This window comes from Heterodontus francisci, chromosome 33 (assembly GCF_036365525.1).
Source record: "Heterodontus francisci isolate sHetFra1 chromosome 33, sHetFra1.hap1, whole genome shotgun sequence".
NCBI lineage: Eukaryota > Metazoa > Chordata > Chondrichthyes > Heterodontiformes > Heterodontidae > Heterodontus > Heterodontus francisci.
Window position 1 is genome coordinate 41,936,103 of NC_090403.1, and position 21,237 is coordinate 41,957,339.

General features: G+C 40.7%; 1 protein-coding gene across 1 annotated transcript in view; it reads right to left on the reverse strand.

The window, feature by feature from the left end:
* dhx8 (DEAH (Asp-Glu-Ala-His) box polypeptide 8) overlaps positions 1–21,237 on the reverse strand; it is a 52,285-nt gene that overhangs the window by 17,613 nt on the left and 13,435 nt on the right. Inside the window, exons 7-20 of the mRNA XM_068013358.1 lie at positions 20,918–21,062; positions 20,478–20,681; positions 19,895–19,982; positions 19,030–19,127; positions 18,378–18,525; positions 17,466–17,647; positions 12,904–13,098; positions 11,465–11,650; positions 10,676–10,886; positions 7,673–7,854; positions 4,469–4,609; positions 3,528–3,683; positions 1,378–1,515; positions 340–468 (exon numbers count right to left, since the gene is read on the reverse strand). Coding sequence (XP_067869459.1) covers positions 340–468; positions 1,378–1,515; positions 3,528–3,683; positions 4,469–4,609; positions 7,673–7,854; positions 10,676–10,886; positions 11,465–11,650; positions 12,904–13,098; positions 17,466–17,647; positions 18,378–18,525; positions 19,030–19,127; positions 19,895–19,982; positions 20,478–20,681; positions 20,918–21,062 — 2,203 coding nt within the window. The remainder of the gene's footprint in view (positions 1–339; positions 469–1,377; positions 1,516–3,527; positions 3,684–4,468; positions 4,610–7,672; positions 7,855–10,675; positions 10,887–11,464; positions 11,651–12,903; positions 13,099–17,465; positions 17,648–18,377; positions 18,526–19,029; positions 19,128–19,894; positions 19,983–20,477; positions 20,682–20,917; positions 21,063–21,237) is intronic.

Genomic DNA, 21,237 nt, shown 5'->3' on the forward strand with positions numbered 1-21,237 from the left:
ATTTTTAATTTGCAACTATTTTTTTTCGATTCTATGGGTACCACTGCATACTTTGCTGGAACAACTGAGTTCTTTCATTGGCTTTAAGAATTAAAAAAGAACATATTTGCAAGTGGTAGAAACCCAGGCACCTTACAATAAACTCCCTTATTTCTACAATATATTTTCTCCAGAAACTCCTAGCTTAAAGAAAAAATACTAACAAAAATAGGTGTACGATCTCAATTCCATGGATATGCTGGGTATTTACCACCAGTGATCTATAATTATGACACATTAGTGATTCACAGGAGGTTTCAGTGGGCACTTTCAATCATCAGTCCAGTTAGATTTGCTTACCTTTGGTCGGTAGAAAACATTCTGTACGGACAGCATGGACACAATTGTCAACATCTCTTCACTGCAGCCAAGATGTACAGACATGATCAGCATTTTACATAGCATAGGCTCCAGAGGGAACTCTGCCATCTGAAAAAGATATGTAAAAATGTAACAGCTTAATATTGAAATGAATCAGTATTCAACTTTTAACATCATTTATTGTGAAAGGTGGGTAGGATGCAATACAGTCTCCTGTTAATTCAAAGTCATTTTTTGTTTAAAAACACTCAATTATCATCGTTGCACAATATCAATTCTAATTAACTAACAGACAATTCAAATCAGACAACTTTAAATTAGTAGTAGACTGTATCAAGCTCAGTAAAGACTGATGCAGTACATGCCCATGTGTCCAAAACAAGACTTCAGACTCTGTGACAAAATGAGTTATATACAAAATACTGTGGGTTATAGATCCTCTTTCTGAAAGACTTGAGTATCCGATTGGGATGAGCTCATACCTTAGCTCTGCCAATCAATCAAAATAAAATCAATACAAAAACTTAAATCAACAGAAAATTTAATAAGACTAATCACCTTGTCCACCCAGCCAATTTGGTCATTGCAAAATTGTGCAGACACATCTCATCCTGTTCTATGGAAGACAGTTTTATTATCACAACGACATCAGCAAACACTGCAAGGCTAATAGCTGTATGACTGACCTATGTATTGAGTAATAAATGGACCTAAATGAGAAGCGATCAGCCTGACTCCAATCACTTCCTGCTCAGTGCTTAAGAGTACTGATATTGAAATGAACAAACTTCAGGCATTAATATTCCCTTAACCTAATAACTTAGTAAATTCTCTATTCCAAAATAAGCAAGCTGCACAACGCCTCAATCACAACACAGAATAAAATGATCGTAACTGATTTCCGACTCCTTTGATACAACAATAGTTATAAAAGTGTAAACATGTTTTCAAGTCAAATTTGAAAGTGGAAAGCATTTCAGCATTTAGACTACCGAAGATCCATTAGGTTCTCCTTACCCTGCGCCCAAGTCTTGTCAGCAAACCTTCATCATCCAGCGCTCCTAATGTGTACAGCTGTTCCATGGCTGTGATGAGGGTCTCCATAGGCGGGGCATCCATAAAATCAAATGAAAGCAGGTCATTGATTCCCATAGCCTGAGACAGAGAAAGGTTTCATTGTGAAAGTACAAACATCTTGAACTCCAGTCTACAGTTATTAAAACAAATAACCCATACTGAGAGGAATACTTTTGTTCAAGTTATGTCCTGATAGTATAGACTCCCTCAGATATCACTACTGGACTATAAAAAACAGTATGAGCTTCATCATACACAATTTACTGTACCAAAACAACAGAGCAGTGGTGGTTTTCATATTACAAAGTGATATGCTACCAACCCCACAAACTTTCTGTAACACTTGATTTTTCTTTAACACCAAAATGACAGAATAGATTTTAAAAACTCTCAATCCTGGTGTATAGCTGTGCGTACTCCAAACACAGAGTATGAGTACCAAAGAAGGAAGGACAGAAAATCCTGTGGGGCAAACAGATCTTTGCATCCAAATTCCTGAAATGTACTCCCAACATGAAAAACATTGCATCAAGATCGGGAATTTGTTAAAATCTGTCCTTTTAAACAAAAAAAAATTGTTCTACATCACAGAACTCATGTAGGAAAACTTTTTCCTCCACGATATCTTGGAATGATAACCACTACTGTATGCATGCAGTAAATGATTTGAGTACTGAGATCAGTTAGTTATCCAATATTTAGATAGCACCTTTAAATGTAGGAAATATATCAAAGCACTTTATGGAATAAGAAAAGAAAGAAACAGACATGGTGGGAAAGTTAGGTGGTGACCAAAATCTTGTTCAAAAAAGATGGCCACCAACACAATATAAGCAAACGGGGGTTCAACAGCACCAGGGAGCTCATTTAGACAAGAAGCATTAAATGCCAAATAGACTTCATTCAATTAGCAAATGTTGCAGTTTTGAACTTAGGAGAATCAAAAGTTCTTGACCTATTTGCAGATCCAGAAGACGATAGAGTCAAGAGAGAGAGAGATCAACAGCACCAGTACACCCTGACAAGGTTCTGGAGGAATGGTGATTCAACTTTAGGGAAACCATGGCTAGTTATGAAACTCTAAAATACCCACTTCCAATATCTCATCACCATTTCAGCTTAGTAACAACTTTAAACGTTTCTTTCAATAATTTCAAAGACACAAAATCAGCAACTCTGAAGAATCAAGTACAAAGCAGCATAAGTCCTGGCCTTAGAGGTAGTTATCTGGTACATCCAATAGATATGATCCATAGTCTACTAAGAGGATGCATTTATATAGATCTTTTTTAAATCAAATATAATTGAAATAAAATACATCACTTTGGTCATTTTCACTGTCCTGCAGTAAACTATTCATCAGCTTACAAATACATAAATATTTTCAATTCACAACAGCCTAGTAACACTTAGATACCAATGGCATTTTGGGGTTTTACAATTAAGGGCATATAGTATTGAGGTAATAAGTTTGTATAAGGTCATGGTTATGCCAAAGTTAGAACATTGTGCACAGTTTTCAGAATACAATTACAAAAAGACTTCAACGCATACAGACAAGGATGATACCAGGGATAGGAAACTATAGTTATAAGAGACTTGGGATATTGAGACAATTTTCACTGGCGTAGATAAAGCTTTGACAACATTTAGTGGAGGTCTTTAAAATTATGAAATGTTTTGATAATGTGATAGCAATAACGAGTAATCAATTTAATATCGTCAGTAAGAGAGGGAGAAGAGGTGAAGAAACTTTACGCGAAGAGTTCAGAAAACATGGAATGCTTTCTCACAGGGAGTAGTTGGGGCAGAGGCCATTACTTCAAGTGGATAAATACTTGCAGCAAAGATGGATAAAGTGTTATGGGGAGACAGCAGTGTGATTACTACAGAAAAAAGCCTGCACAGACAAGGAGGACTCATTCTGTGCTATGCACTTCTATGGTTTTAATACACAGTTTCAGTCACCTCAACACTCAGGAATCATTATTTCAAGGGAGCTGAATTTCAGATGCGTCTCTTCTCCCTCCATTACATCCAAAGCATTTAACAGTGCTTGAAGATGTAACTGTAATCTATACTTAATTTACCTTTAGCGACAGTACCGTACTAGCAAGATTAGTTCTTTGAATTTCAGGAACATTTGTGGTCAACATTTCATCCCTGTAAGCACGCTCGGTGTACAGTCTATAACATTTCCCAGGTCCTGTCCTTCCTGCACGGCCAGCACGCTGCTTGGCTTGAGCCTGTGGACAACAGAGAGTATTCAAACCTTTCGAAATGGAGGAGGTATTGAAAAACAAACAACTATGGCAAACAAAATTTAGCACCAGGTGAGAATATTACAAGAAGTTTTTTTCTCCTTTCCCCTTCATTACTCTTCATGTCATGAACAATTATCAGTTTTAAAGATCAATTAAAAAAATCAAAATCGTTTGACTTTCCCCATTGTTGTGTTTATGAATATATTTACTTAAATAGTTCAAGAACAGTTAAAAAAAAGACTATTCAGCCTAAAGTTCATCCCTCTGGCCTCCAACATCTCTCAAGCTGGCATCCAACTAGGATTTTGAATGCCTTTAATATGTTACTGATTCCTGATGGACGTGGATCAGTGTGGGTGTCAGGCAAGGACAGGTTGGAGCTTGGGTATGATACCCCTGCGATTAAACGGCTTCTAACAATCACTATCAAGGGTCACACTAACTAATGCCTACTTGGGCAAGGTACCAAGCAGTAACTGATACAAGCAGAACCATATCCCAGCAAAAAATCATTAACTGCAGGACAGAAGCAAAGAAAACTGGCTGGGAGGAAATAGGAGGAAACTATAATACTCGTGGAGTCGAAGGTGGCTTTTAAGTCAGGGCTCCTATACACTGATGGCACAGTCTACAGAGAGCCCTAAACGGCACCTAACCTGTGTCAGAGTTAAACTGATGTATGATGCTGGCTTTGTTATAACGAAACATACAAAAATGAATATGACCAATAATAAGTTACATTTAAAACAGATGTTTAAAAAAAGAACCTGTGAAATTGGAGTCACCACTAGCTGGTCAATGCCAGTCTTCGAGTTATAGACTTTCTGCTTAACAAATCCAGGATCAACAACATAATAGATGCCATCAATGGTCAGTGATGTTTCAGCAATGTTGGTAGCAATTACAACCTGCAGTTTAAAAAAAGTTATAGATGGAAAAGGTTTAGGAAAAAACATTGAATGAACAAATTTAAAAAGAACAAGGGTAAAACCACTAAATCATCTATTTTTCGGCCCATCCTAATCCCCCATGGTATTGGGAACAGGTGTCAACAATTGTCATCACAGTGCTCTTAATGTGCAAGAGACTTCAAAAAGCATTTTACAATGAAAAGATAAAATCTACAAATGCTGAATAGGCAGCAAAAGGGAACTAGCAATAGAAAGGGAACGGGGGTGGGGGGTGACTGTTGATAACATTGTTGACGAAAAGGACTTTAAGGAAGTTTTTGAAAGCAGAAAGGGAGGTGGAAAGGCAGAGGGAACCAAGGCAGTGGGACAAGAGAGCGGTATAAAACCATTCCCCTCGTACTGCTAGTTACAAAACATTGTCCAATGGAGGTATGTTTGAGACTTTCTCTGCACTACCCGTTACCTTTAAGGACGATGGAAAATACAAAAAAAACAGTAACTGAACGATCAGGCACAAATGGCGGACCAGATGGAGTTAGGCAAAAAGGTACCTAGCTGGCAGAGCATTAACAAGGTAAAACCTAGAGGTAAGAAATGGACCAATGTTCCAGTAAGTTTGCTAAATAGTAAACAGAGAAAATTCTCCCTCAGTAAGGAATTGCACTCCTGAATAGTGCAGACCAGGAAAGTCTCTGCATCTATACTGAGTTAGCTTTACTCAGCTGAAATGGTGGAAGCAGTATACTTGGCTTGGATGGGGCATGAAGAGAAAACAAAAACCATTAGCTAAAGTTTGTGATCTTGATTATTATACACATACACCTACTCAAAAGCCCAGAATTGTGGATTCCAAGCAAGGGGAGGATCTGGTTTGTATGTAGTGGCTGACAGTTGAACTGTCTGCCAATGCTCAATGTCCAGACCACTTGTTTCTGGTTCTAACAAATCATTACACTGATAAGGAGGAGAAAACTTGGTTAAGTGGTGGGAGTGAGGGAAGAGAGGATAAAGGATGTAGGTGTAAACCTTGGCTCACTGGCAGCATGCTTGCTTCTGAATCAGAAGGTTGTGGATCCCAGCATCACTTCAGAGACTTGAACACATAATCCCGTTTAACACTTAACAGTGCAGAACTTCCTTAGTTCTGTACTGGAGGGGTGTTTTATGAATGAGATGTTAAACTGAGGCTGCATTTGACTTCTCAGTGAGCATAAAAGATCCCATAACACTATTCCAAAGAGCAGGGGAGTTCTCCCAGAGTTCTAGTCAATATTTATCTTTCAACCAACATGACTAAAACAGAATATTTAGTCATGTATCACACTGACCTTGCTGAGCACAATTTGGCAGCCACATTTGCTAATACCATATAACAGTAACTAGTCTGTGAAGCAGCTTGATACCTTCTGAAGATGTGAAAGGAAATGTGGACGGCACAGTGGCGCAGTGGTTAGCACTGCAGCCTCACAGCTCCAGGGACCCGGGTTCGATTCTGGGCACTGCCTGTGTGGAGTTTGCAAGTTCTCCCTGTGTCTGCGTGGGTTTTCTCCGGGTGCTCCGGTTTCCTCCCACAAGCCAAAAGACTTGCAGGTTGGTAGGTAAATTGGCCATTATAAATTGTCATTAGTATAGGTAGGTGGTAGGGAAATATCGGGACAGATGGGGATGTTTGGTAGGAATATGGGATTAGTGTAGGATTAGTATAAATGGGTGGTTGATGGTCGGCACAGACTCGGTGGGCCGAAGGGCCTGTTTCAATGCTGTATCTCTAATTAAAATTTTAATTAAAATGCAAATGCAAGTTTTTCTAAATCATTTATTTACCAACTTACTGACAAACATACCAATCTACTTTATAAAAAAAACTATTTAAACGAGTGTTGACCATAATAGGTTACTTCATAAACTACAAAACAATGCATCGTAGAACTGCAGTGTTAGTGAAAAGATTAATTAGAATAATTGTCTCAGCTGAGACAAGTGGAATGCAAGAAATACCTCCATAATCTGGGCTTGGGGGAGGGGGAGGGGCATAAATCAAACAGAGTCCCTTTTCCTGAAAATTATCCAGTAACTTTGGCTGGAAACTTGAGTATGCGGGCATACAGGATTAGGCACAGCTCATAACACTGACCCCTCCCCACAATCGCAGATCAGACATGACAAATGGCCACTTGAACAAAATATTATTTATTTATTTTTATTTATTTAGAGATACAGCACTGAAACAGGCCCTTTGGCCCACCGAGTCTGTGCCGACCAACAACCACCCATTTATACTAACCCTACAGTAATCCCATATTCACTACCACCTACCTACACAAGGGGCAATTTACAATGGCCAATTTACCTATCATCTGCAAGTCTTTGGCTGTGGGAGGAAACCGGAGCACCCGGCGAAAACCCAAGCGGTCACAGGGACAACTTGCAAACTCCGCACAGTCAGTACCCAGAATTGAACCCGGGTCCCTGGAGCTGTGAGGCTGCGGTACTAACCGCCACCCCCCAATTAACACCAATGGAATTGTAAAACCCCCCCACAAACCAGCACTTCCAGAAAGTTACAAGAGAAAATTGAAGGGTAACAAATAGCAGTAGTGTGTTTGACTAAAGTTGAATGTTTATTATATATTTAATCATAATTCCACAAATGAATGTTCAAGGGAACACTGATTGCCGAACAGCTTAATGATCCTTGTACGCCACTAAAAATACACAGTGGTCATCTTAAATGTATATATCAATAGAGGAAAGTTGGGAAAGGTTTTGTTTTGAAGGAGTGATGATAGCTAATTACATGAGGCAGTAAGAAATCTACTGAAGTTCCACAGATGTTGGGTTTCTTTACAAGGAAACATGCAAATCTAAAAGCATCAAACAACAGACGTTCAGTATGCAGTGAATTAGTTCACTTTTCTTCTGAAGGAATTCAGGAGCAAAGATTCAAAAAACTTTGTTTTTAGTTCTATTTCAAATATATTCTTAGTTCTACCCAAACAGCTCTTAAGTTAAATGAAACATCGCCTGTTTAACTTCAGAACAGTGAGACTGCAGTTTTACCTTTCTGCTGCCTGGAGGGGCTGGATCAAAAATTCTGGTTTGCATCTCACTCGGTAAAGCAGAATACACAGGCAGAATAATCAACTCTGGCACATCAGGCCCCATGGATTTCATTCGCTCATACAGAATCTCACACGCAGTGTCAATTTCTTCCTGACCAGTTAGGAAAACCAGGATGTCACCTAAATATGCAAAAATGGTTTTAGAACAGGCTTTAAAATTGCACTGATATTTGCCCTGCCTGCAGAAACTCTTAATCTTGGAATAATTTTTTTCTTTTATAATCCACAGAATAATTGACCAGGGCAACAATACATGCGCTCAGAGAAACACAGGGCTGAATTTTACACCGCCCCAGCAGGTCGGATGGTGGCGGGGAGGTGGCATAAAATTGAGCGAGAGGCTCCAGGAGGCCTTCCTGCCCCTGGCCAACTTTACGGCGGTTGAGGGGAACGACCCACCCGCCCGAGGCCAACAACCCACCCACCCGAGGCCAACCAAGGCCCTTAAGTAGCCACTTAACGGTCACTTAAGGGCCCTCGCCCGCCTCCATGGGTATTTTACCCATGGCAAGTAGGCGTGCTGGGGACACAAAAGGCTGCCCAGCGACAGCTGCCGGCCTTTCCACGTGCTGGGGAGATTCCCAATTGAGGGCTGCCCCCGCCTCCCAACCCACCCCTGGGACCCAAGACGACCTCCCCCACCACCCCAAACGACCACCCTAGCCTCACCAGGGCATGACCGATCCCACTGGTGGGGGATGCCCAACTTACCTTCACTCCTAGCTCCATGTCGCCGGCTGGGTTGCAGTCCCAGCAGTGGCCACCGCTCCCGGTGGCGCTGCTGGGACTAAGAGCTGCAGCCCGCTGATTGGCTGGCAGCTCACTGAGGCGAGACCTCCTCCCTCAAGCGGGTGGAAGTCCCGCCTCGGGACAATTAAATCTCGGGGTTCTGTAAAATACGGGACGGATCCCCGGGCTAGGCGGAAGCAGGTTCTCCACCAACTTTTACAGCAGTTGAAAATTCCCGTCTGCCTATGGTAAAATCCAGCCCACACACAGTCTCTGTTTCTGTTAGTAAAACTTAAGGGGCTGTGGTGGTGGTGGGGGTGGGGGAGGCGGAAGTGGTGGAAGATCAAGTAGAATCCAACAAATATGCTTTTCCCAATGGCCTGGAATTTGCAGTCAGTGGCGAATTAATGGCACTTGCTCACAGACATTCAATGGGCTTTTGCACTAGAATTTGCTGTGATCGGAAATCCAAAGTGTCCGTGCCTTCTACAGGGGATCTGGGACTTGTGTGAACAGGGCCAACAACTGTGCATTTCCTTAACCAATCTGACTGAATCCTTACTAAGCCACGAAGAGTCTGAACTAGGAAGTATAAACTGGAATATTTACTTCAATGTCAAATATTGTATAAAAAGTGAAACAGAGGGACAGAAAAAAATGGGATTAAGGAAGAGAGAAAACACAAAGTAAAAAAAAATCCAATATCATGAACTGAAGGAATGAAACTTTACACTTGCAAAATTCGAGATGAGCTTCCGACCTCAAATTCACGTCATCATTAAGATTGCCTATTTCCACCTCCATAACATTGCCCGACCTTGCCCCTATCTCAGCTCATGCGCTGCGGATACCCTCATTCATGCCTTCGTTACCTCTAGACTTGACTATTCCAATGCACTCCTGGCTAGTCTCCCACATTCCAGCCTCCATAAACTTGAGGTTATCCAAAACTCTGCTGCCCGTGTCTTAACTCGCACCAAGTCCCACTCCTCTATCACTCCTGTGCTCGCTGACCTACATTGGCTCCCGGTAAAGCGACGTCTTGATTTTAAAATTCTCATCCTTGTTTTCAAATCCCTCCATGGCCTCACCCTTCCCTATCTCTGTAATCTCCTCCAGCCTCACAACCCTCCGAGATATCTGTGCTCCTCTAATTCTGGCCTCTTGAGCATCCCCAATCATTGGTGGCCATGCCTTCAGCTGCCCAGACCCCAAGCTCTGGAATACCCTCCTTACACCTCTCAACCTCGCTTTTCCCCTTTAAGAAACTCCTTAAAACCTACCTCTTTGACCAAGCTTTTGGTCATCTGACTAAATAACTTATGTGGCTTGGTGCCATATTTTGTTTTATAATGCTCCTGCAAAGTGCCGTGGGACGTTTTATTACTTTACAGGTGCTAAAAAAAAACATAAGTTGTAGTTGTTGTTGTAAAAGTGGAGAGATTGTTTGGCAATAATTAAGAGTTACACACTTTTAAAAATTCTCTTGCACTTGAATAGACAAGCCCTATCTTTATCTGGTGTGCTTCATTGGTACCTATCATGCAAGTAGCCAAGCTTCACACCCTTCCACGTGTTTGTATGGTGAGTCTCCCAGCAAGGCACCAACGTAGCAAAGTTTCTGGAGAAGCAGGGCTACTCAGACAGCAACTTTTTGATTTCCATGTTTCACTGCGCATGTGTGGTTGCTGGAAGTTGTTGTACAATTTACTCTCTAATGATGCTGAGCAACAGGTAGCCTCACTGTTCATTTTCCACTAAATGCGAGCAAATATCAAACAGTTTTGCCCTTGAGATTATGGGCAGGATTTTTGAAGGCCGATCGGGGCGGGTGGCGGGTGGATCCTCCAGCGTCGAGAGCCCGTCTGCTGTCCTTAATTGGATGGCGAGCGTGCCCTCGGGCCATTACTACAAAAATCGTGTTGGGTGACTATTTCCGACACAGTGCGGCGTCAGGACCCAGAAGCTTTCCCGATGTCAGGTTCCTGATCCCAAAACGAAAATCCAGCCCTATAATTGGGTAATTCAACTCTTAAGAGATTTGCATCATGAAATCTTTATTCAAACTATTGGGAGGAAGTGACAATGCAGATCAGAAATGCAAATTTTCAATTTTAAAAAATGTAATTGCTTTTGAGAATGATAGGTAAGGAGTAAGATAATTAGTATCATGATAGATTCAGTTGTCTGAGTACCGTGTAATGAGAAATACCTGGCGGCTCTGTTAGGTGAATCTGCATCACTGTAATTAGACTAGCATCTAGATAATCGGTCTCAGGTTCCTTAGTATAAAGCACTTCCACTGGGTATGTTCGGCCAGGGATCGTGAAGATAGGCGCCTCGTAGAAATACTGGGAGAATTTAACTGCATCCAGTGTGGCTGATGTTACAATCAATTTCATATCAGAACGCTTTTTAACAGTCTAGTAAGGAAAGATAAGCATAACTTGGGTTAAAAGGGAGAAACTTTGTTTTCACGGCACTGTTCTCATGAAACATATACAATAGACAGCACTATTCACTGCTTTAAGTCATAGCAACAGGAACCAACACTGCTAACTATAGAAAGCAGTGCTTCCACAGGATAAAACATTGAAAAAAATTCTTATTGCAGTACCAGTAACGCTAACGCAATTTGTATAATTTAGCAATACAAAGATGAACTGAGAATATGCTGAGCTATTAAATCCTTGTACATTTGAAATAGATAACTGACTTCATGGTTGTAATTTAATCAAGGTTTAGAGAAGGATCATAAAATCAAACTTCATCTCAGAATTTAGGATATCATCTGAACCCCCTGATTAGATTAGTTACGTAAGTCACTTATGCATGTTACGTTCTAAATGTTGTCTTTTGTGGTCAGTAACACCAGAGTGAAATACTATACTCAGGCAAATTGATCCAACATGCAGCTAGTTCAATTTGAGATTTTTAATATGCTATGCTCACCATTTTAAAGGCTTTGCAACAGAGAAAAAAATAATCAATGACAGCTTACCTTCTTCAGAAGTCCAAACAGAACGTCAGTGTGGATAGTCCTCTCATGGGCCTCATCCAACATGATGATAGCATATGGAGACAGGTCAGGATCTATTAGGCACTCTCTCAGCAACATACCATCAGTCATATACTTTATTACAGTCTCTGGACTGGTACAGTCCTCAAATCGAATGGTGTAGCCAACCTACAAAGTTCAAAAGGAGTGAAAAGGAATGCTCTCTCACAAATCTAGTATCCCACTTGCTGCTATCACCATGCATCCTTTCACACACAGTTTAAAGTCACCTTTTTAGTGACACATAATAAAATACACAGCAGTCAAATAAAAATATAAATTGCAGAACAATCTCTCATGTTTCTCTCAGTAAGGGCATGAAAAGAGAAAAAAATGTGGGTGAAAAATGACTGGAAAGAAGAGCTACAGTGGAACAATATCACAGCAACCTGATCTACACCACTAAATGTAGAACACTGTTCATATACTCAAAAAGGTCACAATTTTATAGTCTGCATCATGTAGGTTCACTGGAACATATTACAAGGTTGGAACATTCTCATGATTCAGCCTTTTCTTGTGGATTGCATGGTCAACCGAATCTCTCCATTTTGTTATAGGTTTGCAACATGCTGTATAGGATGTACAAGGTAATAATTACTGTGTGATGGCTTCATATGATTTTTTTGACTTTTTGAACTGTGTGCGCATCATGGACCTTCAAGGTCATATTTAACATTCAAATCCATGTTGCCACTAATTTATACAGATCTCAAGTTATAGATACTAAGTGATTCAGATTTAGAATGCATTGCCCAATGAGGTAAATGCTAATGAAATGGCTCATCCCAAATTTCTGGCCCACAAAACCAGTTATTAAGAAATATGCACAAAGGCAGGAGTGATTTGCTTGGACTTCAAGTGCTGGATTTTCCAGAGCCAAAGCTGGGCCATAGTTAGTACACTCCCGTTATCAGGAGAAGCTCACAAAACTGAATGTGAATGTAGTTACATAGTCCACATGGTTTTTTTTTTTGGGGGGGGGGGGGGGGGGGAGGAGGTGGAAGGAAAAAAGACAGATTCACTCACATCATGTTTTATGTTCTTAAATAATTGGTAGTATATAGTTTTTTAAAACCATTTAAAAGATTGCTACATGCTGTTGTTCAAGCTAACAACTTAATTTGCTGTTAGCATGAGCAGCAGCGTGTGACAACCCTTGAAAACAGTTCTTAAAAGCTACATACCAACATTAATCTTGACAAGAGAATGTACATTAGATCACTATTCCACCATTAAATCTGGAATATGATCAACTCGTTAATTCATTTCAGCAGCTCACTGGCGAAAAAGTCTCAAAATGAGAACAAAGGGTGAACCATCAAAACAAAATCTACAATGGAAAATTAAAATTGTAAAAGAGTTAGACAATGTCAGCTTACCTCTTGACCTAAACAGCAACCATACTCTTCTGACACTCTCTTAGCAACTGACATTGCAGCCACACGCCTTGGTTGCGTGCACCCGATTTTCCCCCGGGTTGTGTACCCCGCCTCTGCCAAATACTGGGTGATCTGAGTAGTTTTACCAGAACCAGTTTCTCCAATGACAATCAGGACTTGGTTATCATGTACAGCCTACAAAAAAGGAAACCATTTCACTTCCAGAAATTCATTTTCAAAATGGCAGGGATATTTAGATTGTGTTCAATTTATAGTAACTTAATTGGATTTTTAAAAATCACAACAGAACCACAATAATCTACAAATGGAAAATTACAAGGGATTGGGTTGCATAATGTGCCTGAAAGCAGTTCATTCGCTTTGGGATCCCAGTTTCTTACTATATTAGTACATCTGAAATAGCCAATGACCATTTAAAATGAGAATGTTGACTTCAAAATGAAAGCTGCTATTTTAACCAGTTCTGACAAAAAGGTCATCGACCTGAAATACTCGTTCTTTCTGTCTGACCTGCTGAATATTTCCAGTGTTTTCTGTTTTTATATCAAGAATTTATCCAATAGTTTTAACTTAAATTTGAACCACAAAATTTTAAAATCAAATCCAGATCTTGTACAGTCATCACCACCTCTCACACTACTCTATCTATAAGTCATACTCAATGTAACTAATTATTTCTGCATGAAGGATGTCATTCTTAAAATGTTCGAAATACTATACTTATTCAGCAGACCAAGTGATGAGTTTTTCCTTCAAATATTTGAATGGAGTTTCCCCGTTAGATTTTAATTGTTTACAATATTAAGATAATAAATATATTTTAAACTAGGTTTCCAAAATACCAAGTTTACAGAGCACTGGAAATCAAAGAACAAAGAACAGTACAGCACAGGAACAGGCCATTCGGCGCTCCAAGCCTGCGCCGATCTTGATGTCTGCCGAAACTAACACCTTCTGCACTTCCGGGGCCCATATCCCTCTATTCTCTTCCTATTCATATATTTGTCAAGATGTCTCTTAAACGTTGCTATCGTATCTGCTTCCACCACCTCCCCTGGCAGCAAGTTCCAGGCACTCACCACCCTCTGTGTAAAAAACTTGCCTCGCACATCCCCTCTAAACTTTGCCCCTCGCACCTTAAACCTATGTCCCCTAGTAACTGACTCTTCCACTCTGGGAAAAAGCTTCTGACTATCCACTCTGTCCATGCCGCTCATAACTTTGTAAACCTCTATCATGTCGCCCCTCCACCTCCGTCGTTCCAGTGAAAACAATCAGAGTTTTTCCAACCTCTCCTCATAGCTAATGCCCTCCAGACCAGGCAACATCCTGGTAAACCTCCTCTGTACCCTCTCCAAAGCCTCCACGTCCTTCTGGTAGCGTGGCGATCAGAATTGCACGCAATATTCTAAGTGTGGCCTAACTAAGGTTCTGTACAGCTGCAACATGACTTGCCAATTTTTATACTCTATGCCCCCACCGATGAAGGCAAGCATGCCGTATGCCTTCTTGACTACCTTATCCACCTGCGTTGCCACTTTCAGTGACCTGTGGACCTGTACGCCCAGATCTATCTGCCTGTCAATACTCCTAAGGGTTCTGCCATTTACTGTATACCTCCCAGCTGCATTAGACCTTCCAAAATGCATTACCTCACATTTGTCCAGATTAAACTTCATCTGCCATTTCTCTGCCCAAGTCTCCAACCGATCTATATCCTGCTGTATCCTCTGACAATCCTCATCATTATCCGCAACTCCACCAACCTTTGTGTCATCCGCAAACTTACTAATCAGACCAGCTACATTTTCCTCCAAATCATTTATACATACTACAAACAGCAAAGGTCCCAGCACCGATCCCTGCGGAACACCACTAGTCACATCCCTCCATTCAGAAAAACACCCATCCACTGTTACCCTCTGTCTTCTGTGACTGAGCCAGTTCTGTATCCATCTTGCCAGCTCACCTCTAATCCCTTGTGACTTCACCTTTTGCACCAGTCTGCCATGCGGGACCTTGTCAAAGGCTTTACTAAAGTCCATATAGACAAAATCCACCGCCCTTCCCTCATCAATCATCTTCGTCACTTCCTCAAAAAACTCAATCAAATTAGTAAGACACGACCTCCCCTTCATAAAACCATGCTGTCTCTTGCTAATAAGTTCGTTTGTTTCCAAATGGGAGTAAATCCTGTCCCGAAGAATCCTCTCTAATAGTTTCCCTACCACTGACGTAAGGCTCACCAGCCTATAATTTCCTGGATTATCCTTACCACCCTTCTTAAACAAAGGAACAACATTGGCTATTCTCCAGTCCTCTGGGACCTCACCTGTAGCCAATGAGGATGCAAAGATTTCTGTCAAGGCCCTAGCAATTTCTTCCCTTGCCTCCCTCAGTATTCTAGGGTAGATCCCATCAGGCCCTGGGGACTTATCTACCTTAATGCTTTGCAAGACACCCAACACCTCCTCCTTTTTGATAATGAGATGACTGAGACTATCTGCACTCCCTTCCCTAGGCTCATCATCCACCAAGTCCTTCTCCTTGGTGAATACTGATGCAAAGTACTCATTTAGCACCTCACCCATTTCCTCTGGCTCCACGCATAGATTCCCTTCTCTGTCCTTGAGTGGGCCAACCCTTTCCCTGGTTACCCTTTGAATATTCCGCAAACCCTACTTCATAACGGAACATTTTCAGAATATAACCTTTGCAGGTATTACTGGATAGCAGGCCACATGACAAATTCAAAGAATTAAATGATGCTGGGTCCATGCCCCAGTAAAACACTCTGTACAAACCCACAACATTCTGTATCTTATTAGAGCAAAGGAACATTAACTGAACAGTGCCCTAACTGTATAATTACAGCTTGTTACCAATATCAAACACTAAATACATTGACAGCTACGATCTCAGCTAACATAATCTGCAGTTTCTTGATTCCAAAAGATTGAATAGACTAATGATACAACCCAGTGAACTACAATGCTCTAGGCTGCTATGCCTTACTCTGCACTGATATAAATAAAATAGCAGAGCATGATAGTACAAGTTACAAGTTCACACCCAAGATGCCTCACATAGGGACCTCTTGGTATCAGTTAAATAGTGGGGGCGGAGCGGCCGCCCCCGATGATGTGTAGGGGCAGCCTCCGTGTCCCTGGCAATGGCGTCCGGCACCACCGCGCAGGTGCCATTTTTAAAAAGGCTTTAAGCCCTTACAATTACTTTTAATTTTTAAAGATGCAGCAGTGTTAATTTTTTATTAAAAAATAAGAAAGATATTAGATTAGAGATACAGCACTGAAACAGGCCCTTCGGCCCACCGAGTCTGTGCCGACCATCAACCACCCATTGATACTAATCCTACACTAATCCCATATTCCTACCAAACATCCCCACCTGTCCCTATATTTCCCTACCACCTACCTATACTAGTGACAATTTATAATGGCCAATTTACCTACCAATCTGCAAGTCTTTTGGCTTGTGGGAGGAAACCGGAGCACCCGGAGAAAATCCAAGCAGACACAGGGAGAACTTGCAAACTCCACACAGGCAGTACCCAGAATCGAACCCGGGTCCCTGCAGCTGTGAGGCTGCGGTGCTAACCACTGCGCCACTGTGCCGGTTGCCCTTCCCCAACCCCGCCAAAGGTCATTTCAATGCCCGAAATGACCAACACATGTCTTTTTCCCTACCCGAACTTTACCCCCTAAACTTCCAATATGTGGCCTATAACCCCTTCGCACCATCCCCACATTCAAAAAAATTGATTTCCCCCCTCCTCCACCCCTCTTTCCCTGAAATTTTTATTACTCCCCCATCCCCACCAGGATGTCGCCTTGGAACTCCATGCAGAGTTCCAAAGGCGCACGGAGCACGAATGGCAGCCGTAGAATCAGCGTGGGACAGCTGCCGCCTGCAGCTAAGTACATTTATATCTTATTAACGCTCATTTGCATTTGGAGATGAAGGGCCTGCCAGCAGGTGGTGGGAGGGCCGCACTTAGGTCGAGGCGGGCCTCTCCCCACAGAATTTTACCGGCCCCCGCACTGCGGCGTCGAGGAGTCAGTACAATTCAGCCCACAGAATAATTGACAAAGCAGTTAAAAATCCCCAGATTAGAAATGGCAAAATTAAATTGATCTAATTCTGTGAACGCACTCAAATTTCTGCGCTGCCTTCAGCAGGCTATACATTCAATCTCGATGCTGACAATATCCTATTGATTCTGTTACATATGACTATCCTTGGAAACAAATGTGCTATATATTTTTAATGGTTCTAATACATGGTGCTGCCCATGGTGTGTCAGAACACAATATGGCATAAGGTACACTCCCTCATGGCCTTAGCCTGCAACTATAGCATCTCTGGAACAGTTTGCATGGAAAATTTCCTTTCTATCCAATCATAGGCATTTTCAATGTTATAAAGTGTGATGAAAAGGACATATGCGGAAAAATAAATCTATAGAATACGACTGAAAAGATCAGCATGCCTATATAACAATTTGATGCAATTTCTCATACCTGAACCAGCTGTTCTTTAAGTCTGTAGATAGGTAAGCTCTCTCTCTGCTCAAGAATAGACATTTGGGTTTTACGACCATATGATGCTTTGTTTCCTCCAAAAGCATGCTTCTTCCACTCGGGTATGTCTTGCGGCATCATTCCTATACCCCTCATGTTTGCTGCAATCTGTCGGCCATCAACTAGAAAATAAAGTGCACATGCTTTTGTACTGCCCCACAATCTCAGGTTCTTTCTAAATTTGATTCAACAAACATGACAATTTACTGCACTCAAACTTAATAACAAACCTTATTTGGGGAGAGAAGGAGGGATCTAAAAGGTGCAGTGGGTGTGACTTTTTTTTTTCAACATTAGAGATCGGAATTTAAATCCAGCCAGACAATTGAGCTGAAACGTGCCTCTGTTTGCAAGCTGCAAAGGTTTAATTTGAAAATAGTACAGCTAGTTCCTAGTTGGACAACACAAAACTGCCATTAATTTAAGAAAACTGATCATCTCACTCAGAGAGACCACAAGGTGGCTGATGTGAAAAGCGCAGCAGGCAATGGGGAGGGGTGCTCAGGCCTTGGCACATTGCTAGGACCAAGTATCAGATATCTGCTTCTATCTCTGCCATGTCTGACCTGTCAGCGTTTGATATTGACTGGGTCCCAAAATAGAAATTGTTCCATTCCCTAGCATTAACATCCCTCACTTTGAACAGCAAAATGTTCACACAAAAAGTAAAAATATTAAGCTACAATATTTTTAATAATTCATCTAACTAGCAACTTTAAACTAGAAAAGCATTAAAATATTACATTAACAATTGCTGAAGTACAAGATCAGCAGAAACAACGAAGTATCTACAATCAATACCATTCCTTCCCCATCCTCAGCATAAAGAAAATACTTTAGCCATTAACATACCATCAGGTAGTGGATCAACCCAGTGTTTATTGAGTCCCATTGGGATCGAGTCCATTTCTGCCTCTCGCTGTGCTTGTTTCATTTCCCGCCTTTCTTTAGCCAGAGCGCTTTGCATCATGGCAGCCTGGGATAGTGAGCCATCAGGATTCTGAAATCAAGCATAAACCAACACATTAGCAATTCAAGTAAAATATTTTGAAAACACAGTACCAAGTAATTGGGCACTGAAACTTTTCAAAGACTTTAATTTAGAACAAAAATTGTTACAGTAAATATGCATAAGGAAGCAGTTATGATCCAATTCCCTGACTGTGTTGCTGGTTTTTGATATAATACCTGTACCTTCAGGATCAAAAGCAGCTCAAAGCTTCACTGCGCAGGTATATCCATTCCCCCACAAGCAAACAAAAAAGTTGCCTTTACAGAATAATTACAATGAGTAATGTACAACATATGGACCTTCATGGCTCAAAGATAAGCTTTGGATTAATTTCCAATATAGTAAACTTAACATTCAAATTAAAAGCAAGCAGTAAACATGTTTCAAGTGGAGTGTGAGTTTAAAATATATTTCACAAATACAACTTCCAGCACAGAAAGAAGCCAAAGAGAGATCAATAGAGATCCTGGATTCATTATCTGCTTTACATACCTTGACTATTTTAACAGGACTCATGTCCATGCTCTGCTTGGTATGTCCCCTGAGGAACGGAGGCTCTTCCTCCACAAGCTCTATCTCAAGGTCCTCATCTGCAAAAAAGTAGACAAAGTCACTCAACATCCCATCAAGTAATCCTGAATTTTTACACAAATGTCTGACATTTTAATTTGTTAAATTGTCTTTCCTCAAACAATCCAGAATATTGCAACATAGACTGAAGGTTGTGAATTTTACTGAATCAATCCTGTGTCTGAGTGTCAGTGGGATCAAGTGCATTATCAGTCACTTCCTTCACACATTTCATCATTCACCTTTGCATGGTATAAAGCAGGAGATGCATGAAAACTCTTAACTGATTAATGAGTCAACTGGATCTATTCTGGCTTAATTTATATAATACTGACAGCTTTGTTTAGTGCTCATTAAAAATAGTCACTTTTACATTGTTCAAAGGTCTTAAATAAAAAGGAGCGTTGATGGAACAACGATTTTCATGTTAGTGAAAAGCCATCATAACCAACAATATGTATTTATACAGTGCCTTTAACACATTAAAACATCCCAAGACACTTCACAGGAGCATTAAACAAAATTTGCCATGGAGCCACATAAGGAGATACTAGGTCAGGTTGATCAAAGTGGTAGGTTTTAAGGAACATCTGAAAGGAGAAGAGAGAGGTAGAGAGACAAAGAAGTTTAGGTGGGGAATTCCAGAGTTTAGGGGTTAGGCAGCTGAAGGTACAGCAATGAAACCTAAGCATGAACTAAGCAAATACATAGATGTGATCTAGTTGATCACGCAATTTTTTGATCGAGGTGCTCAGCAGAAGTAAAGAACACAAGAGATGAGTCATACCTTCTTCATCGTCAACTTTAGGAAGGATGCCTGTTTCTTCATCAAAGTCAGGATATTCTTCTTTTGATATAACATTTGCTGCAATCATCTGAAATTTTAATCATATATGCACAAAAAATTATAAGAACACTCTTAGTTTTAAAATGTAGTGCATCCCTGAAAAAGATTATAATCGACTATCAGTCCTGATGCATATGACAAATAGTGCTACCTAGTGGCAGAAAACCACTAGTACAGGAATTTTACCACTACTTTTTTCTTGTAATGCAATCCTCTCTGAACTAGTACCTCAGTACTAGTTTCAGAAAAAGATACTAAAAAATCTCCAGTTAATATATTATGCTTAAAGTCTGGCAGTTGAGAGATAAGAACAGAGAACACTGGAGATCTGGGACATAAACAAAACAATGCACAAATCAGTCAGTATCTAAGTGATAAGTAATAGGCAAACAGTGCTTCTAATACAGTTCCATTTGAAACATCAACCTGTCTTTTCCCTATCGATGCCAGCTGATATGCTACTTGCTCTTCAGCATTTTCAGTTTTTACTCTGGCAGATTAGTCTGTGTTAACTGGCCCCCACCTGTTTGATCTCCCACTTCTCAGGATCGGAGATTTTTGTAAGGCGTTTGCGTTCTAGTACGTCATCCTCAACCTCAGGGGTGTTCACCAATGACAGATTACTAGGTCTATCAGGGTTCCTCATGGTAGTTTCCTCATTGTTTTCTCCGCCAACGTTTCGGCGCCGGTTTGGGTTTAGATCCTCTCCAGTCTCTTGATCTACATCCTAAGGGAAAAAATTGAAGCAGGAACAATTTTAATTCAGAGCTAACCAAGCAGAAACTGATTTTTTTTTATGAATAAAAAGAAAACTGATTCCCAAGCTTAAAATTAAAGTCTTTGCTATTTGTTTCACTCTGACACCTGTACCAAGCCTTAACAAGTTTTGACCATGAAGTTTAAATTTTACTTTCAATAACTGCAATCCAAAATTTAATGCAAATTACCACTCTTTATAATTACCTTCATACTTAAGCTTGTTTTGGACCCAGTGAACGATAACACCTTGATCTTTACTCTTTGACCTTTGCTAACAACATCAGCAACATTGGCTACACGCCCCTCTCGTCTGAGCTCGGAGATGTGTACCAAGCCCTCCCATCGTTTTCTAAAACAAAAAGGCGAGAAGACAGAAAAGGCATTCATTTATTGGTAAACTGACTCTGAAAACATTCATACACAATTCCTTTTACATGATGAATGAAGTATTTTAAAATAAAAATGGAAAATCTACATTTAAGTTTTTTTAAAAACCAGTTACTTTAATGCATTTGGAGACACAC